This window comes from Oratosquilla oratoria, chromosome 19 (assembly GCF_046742065.1).
Source record: "Oratosquilla oratoria isolate Oo_2021 chromosome 19, ASM4674206v1, whole genome shotgun sequence".
NCBI classification, from domain to species: Eukaryota; Metazoa; Arthropoda; class Malacostraca; order Stomatopoda; family Squillidae; genus Oratosquilla; species Oratosquilla oratoria.
This window is the reverse complement of record NC_134795.1, coordinates 23480860-23485859: the sequence shown is the minus strand read 5'-3', so window position 1 is coordinate 23485859 and position 5000 is coordinate 23480860. Positions and strand designations below refer to the sequence as shown.

The 5000-nt window shown below is 39.7% G+C and overlaps 1 protein-coding gene across 1 annotated transcript in view; it reads right to left on the bottom strand.

The window, feature by feature from the left end:
* The window catches only part of LOC143035567 (uncharacterized), a 9608-nt gene that overhangs the window by 3426 nt on the left and 1182 nt on the right, over positions 1 to 5000 (bottom strand). Inside the window, exon 3 of the mRNA XM_076202435.1 lies at positions 1610 to 5000. This exon is cut by the window's right edge and continues 560 nt beyond it. Coding sequence (XP_076058550.1) covers positions 1610 to 5000 — 3391 coding nt within the window. The remainder of the gene's footprint in view (positions 1 to 1609) is intronic.

Genomic DNA, 5000 nt, shown 5'->3' with positions numbered 1-5000 from the left:
TATATATATATATATATATATATATAAATATATGTATATATTTATGTATACATATATATATATATATATATATATATATATGTGTGTGTGTATTTATATTATATATATATATTTATATCATATATATATATGTATATATATATATATGTATATATATATATATATATATATATATATATATATATTGTTATGCCACGACTTCCCAGGGCACGATGATCCCCGAGTATTCCGATTGAGGGCCCCAATATGGCGTAACAAAGTCCGAATTATGAGAGAGGACTTGGGCCCTTAAGTTATGCGTAATTACCAGTCAACTGTTTCTTAAGAGCATTCCATTCTATTGTTTCAAATAAAGAGCAACAAAGGAAAATAGATTTAATTATAAATGGGGGCTTAAGCATGACAGAACAATTCCAATTTAGAATAAGAGGCTGCCGGCGAATGAGAATTGAAACATGGAAAAGCCGGCAGCTTTTAACAAGAGTATTAAAAAAAATAAAGATCTTGCACAAGTATAACCATTACCATATAGACAGACACACACGGAATATAATAATCAAAGTTAAATTTAATCACTAGAGACCTAACTGCACTGGAACTAAAAATGTTTAATCTTACTTGACACAGGGTATTCTCACCAGTTCTTACTAGCACGGTCCCTCCAGACAACTCAAACTCACTCACCTGGCCGACCGCCCACGTCACCTTCGGCCACCAATAAAGCAAAACTAAAGGCATCCACATTCTTTGTTACAAGATACAAATTTATATCTGACTGTACATGACGATTACATATAATTATTCATGTACTAGTGCGTTTAAGCATTCACATTACACCACCATACAAGGAATACATTCATCGTACCTTCGAACAACGTATCACCTAGCAGACGACAGTAGTCGTTGAAGGCGAACGGACAATAAACTTGCATAGTACATGGTTTCATACATAATACATAGTTTCATACATAGTACATAATACATACACAATACATAATTTACATAATACATAGTTTCATACATAGTACATAATACATACACAATACATAATTTACATAATACATAGTTTATCATAGAAAAAAATGCACTCTTGCATAACACCCTCACCTTTAAATTAAACACAATAGTGTTTATAACCGGAATAGTGCATTTTTCAACTACAAGTTCCAAAATAGTAAAATAAACTTATACAATAATTCATAGTACATTACAAGATATTGAGGCAATAAACAACCAGCCTCAACCACACTTAGATTACCATACAGTAGTCGTGACCCTAATACCACAGTACAGAAACCACGATTGTCAGAAGACTTTAGTACGGTCTTGATAAACTGTCTGCAATTACATTATTTTTACCGCTCACATGTTTTATTTCCAGGTTGTATGGCTGTAAAGCTAACCACCACCTTGTCAACCTCATGTTCTTGTTTTTCATATTGTTCACAAAGACAAGAGGGTTATGATCACTATAAACAGTTATTTTTTGTGGGTTATTTCCAACATACACATCAAATTTTTCCAAAGCCATCAACAACGCTGCTGCTTCCTTCTCTATAGTGCTGTAGTGTCTTTGGTATTTCTTGAATTTCGCAGACATATAACATACAGGAAACAATATTCCATCATGTTCTTGCATTAACACAGCTCCTGCAGCAGCATCACTAGCATCAACATTAATAGTGAAATTTTTGGAGAAATCGGGACCATGTAAGACAGGTTTGGAAGTAAGGATTGACTTTATCTTATCAAAGGCTTCTTGACATTCTAATGTCCATCTAAATTTTACTTTAGGACTTACTAAGTCAGTGAGTGGTTTAGCAAGTTTACTGAAATTAGGGCAGAATCTCCGATAATAACCTGCTACACCTAAGAAACGCTGGACTGCTTTACGGTTGGCAGGAGCAGCTAAAGCCTCTATGGCTTCAACCTTGGCGTGCATAGGTGCAACCGTACCGTAACCCACCTCATGGCCTAAAAAGGTCACCTTTGCATGAGCAAACTCAGTCTTCATTAGATTGACAGTCAACCTAGCCTTCCTTAACCTCTCGAACAAGGACCTCAGGGAAATCAAGTGTTCCTCCCACGTCTGAGAATACACGCACAGATCATCGATGTACACGCACACACCTTCCAAGCCTGCAATAACATTAGACATTAGACGTGAAAACTTTGCGGGTGCATTCCGTAAGCCAAATGAAGTTACTTTGTATTGATATAGTCCACTAGGTGTTATGAAACTTGACACACGTTTTGCCTCCTCAGACAGTGGCATCTGATAGTAGCCACTCATTAGATCTAATTTAGTTATAATTTTGGCCTTGCCGATTGAGTCAATTAAGTCATCTATGCGAGGAAGAGGGAAGTTGTCAGCCTTGGTAAGTGCATTAAGTTTTCTGTAATCAGTACACATTCTATACTCCCCATTTCCTTTTGGCACAAGAATACATGGAGCAGCCCAGTCACTCTTACTTGGCTCTGCTAAGTGATTATCAAGAAGAAATGTTACCTCTTTCTGGAGAATAGCTGCCTTATGGGGGGACATTCTATAGGGCTTTTCTCTTACCGGGGCGGCACCTTCCACTAGTTCAATATGATGAACTGCCTCAGTCGTTGGTCTCGGCACATCTCCAAAGGTTTCCACAAACTCTTGCAGTAATTCTGAAACATCTGAATGTTGGCTGTCAGACAAATGATACAAATTACTATTTAGATTAGCAAGGACATCAGAATTCTTGAGTTTGTTACCTACAGGAATTTTATCAAGGTCGTCTTCACTTTGCATCTCCACAACTTCTAAACTATTTACAGTACCATCTACCTTCTCCTCTGTCTTAGCAGCACTTCCCGAGTCTCTTCTATGGTACTTCTTAATCAAGTTTACATGTACTAACCTTTTTGTTTTTCTGTGATCAGGAGTGGATATCACATAGTTCAAATCTCCCCGTTTACCTATAACTCTGAAAGGTCCCTTGTACCTTGCTTGTAATGGACACTTTCTTACGGGCAAGAACAACAGAACTTCATCCCCAACCTCAAAGTTACGTTCTACTGCATCTTTATCATAATTTTCCTTCATCTTTTCTTGACTTAGTTTTAAATTACATTGTGCAAACCTGTGTACCACATCTAGGTTTTCCTTTAACTTAGACACATACTCAGACAAGTTATCGGCATGCTCCAAGTCTATCCAGCTCTCATGGAGTAGCTTCATGGGTCCTCTTATGTCTCTGCCAAACAATAGTTCACTTGGAGAAAACCCGAGACTAGATTGCTTAGCACATCTGATCGCATATAGAAGGAATGGCAAACCCACATCCCACTCATTTCCAGTCTCATGACCATACTTTGCTAACATTGTTTTAAAGGTTCCATGAAAACGTTCCAAGGCTCCTTGGCTTTGGGCATGATAAGCAGATGCAATATATTGTTTAATCCCAAGAAGAGACATTACTTGCCTGAAGATATTTGATACAAAATTGGTACCTCTGTCGGACTGCACAATCTTCGGTATTCCGAATAGGGTGAAGAACTTTGTCAAGGCTGGCAACACAGTCCTGGCTGTAATGGAACGCAGTGGAATGGCCTCTGGATACCTGGTGGTAGTGCACATTAGGGTTAACATGTACAGATGCCCCTTTTTGGTTTTAGGAAGGGGGCCCACGACATCAATTATCACATGGGTAAAAGGTTCCGGCACTACAGGAATAGGTTGCAACGGTGCAGGAGGAATAACAATGTTAGGCTTACCTACCAACTGGCATGTTTCACATGTTTTACAATATTGTGCTACTTGTCTATGGATACCAGGCCAATAGAAGTACTTGATAATCTTGTCCAAAGTTTTCTGCACACCCAGATGTCCTCCTATGTAGTCATGTGAAAAACTGATGACTTTCTCTCGATACACGTCCGGAACGATAACCTGATGAAACTCGCACCAATTCTCATTTGCAGGAACATCTGGCGGTCTATATTTTCTCATTAGTATATCATCACGCGTATAATAACATGTAGCTTCATTTGAGATGTCCTTCTCTTGTATGGCCCTTGCAAATAATGGGATTAATGACCTATCAGCTTTCTGGGCAGATATCAGATTACTACGAGTCATTGGGAGAACACTTATATCCACACGTTCACTTACATTACTCTGCGCTTCATTCACTTTATCGCTAGACAGACTGCACGGCAGAACCCCGGGACTAGGCGAATCCACATCATGATCAGCAAGTTCATCTGGCTTAACAGCAGGTCCTGTACTAGAGTCTATATTAAACAAACTACTAATATCCATATCAGCAGTTTCTTCACTGGTTTTCATCCTTGCCTGGCTGCGAGTAACTGCGCATGCTGGAAAAATATCTCCACACTCGCTTTCCAAACCCTCGGCAGGATCCCATTCCAGTGGAGTCGTACTCACCACGGGATCAGGCACAATTAACTTTCCCGCTATATCATTTCCTAGCAAGAAACTCACTCCCTCAACAGGTAAAGTCTCTCCAACTCCAACCAACACAGGCCGAGATAATAATTCGGTTCGGAGGAACAACTTACACAGGGGAACCGTCATCGTACCCCCAACGCCCTTTATCAATGCATGCTCACCCGTCAACGCCTGTTCTACGTCAGGAACAGCGCTTTGTAATACCATACTGAGCGATGCAGCAGTGTCTCGCAACACAGTTACAGACACTCCGGGCCCATCCTCCTCGACAGACACTGTACCAGGGAATACAAATGGGTTAAACAGACTGCGTTCTCTTCCCACATCAGGATCCCCTTTTTCCTTTACATCTGCAGAAAGCAAAGTTACATTAGCAACACGTTTCTCTCTAGTCAACTCAGGACACCTTGCCCTTACGTGCCCAAATTTTTTACAGTAAAAGCAACCAATTTTTGACACATCTGTATTGCTTTTACCCAGGGTCCAGGTACCTTTACCCTTGTGTACCTTTCCCTCTTGAGGTTGAGAAATGCCTGGAGAGGAAGGAGGCTTA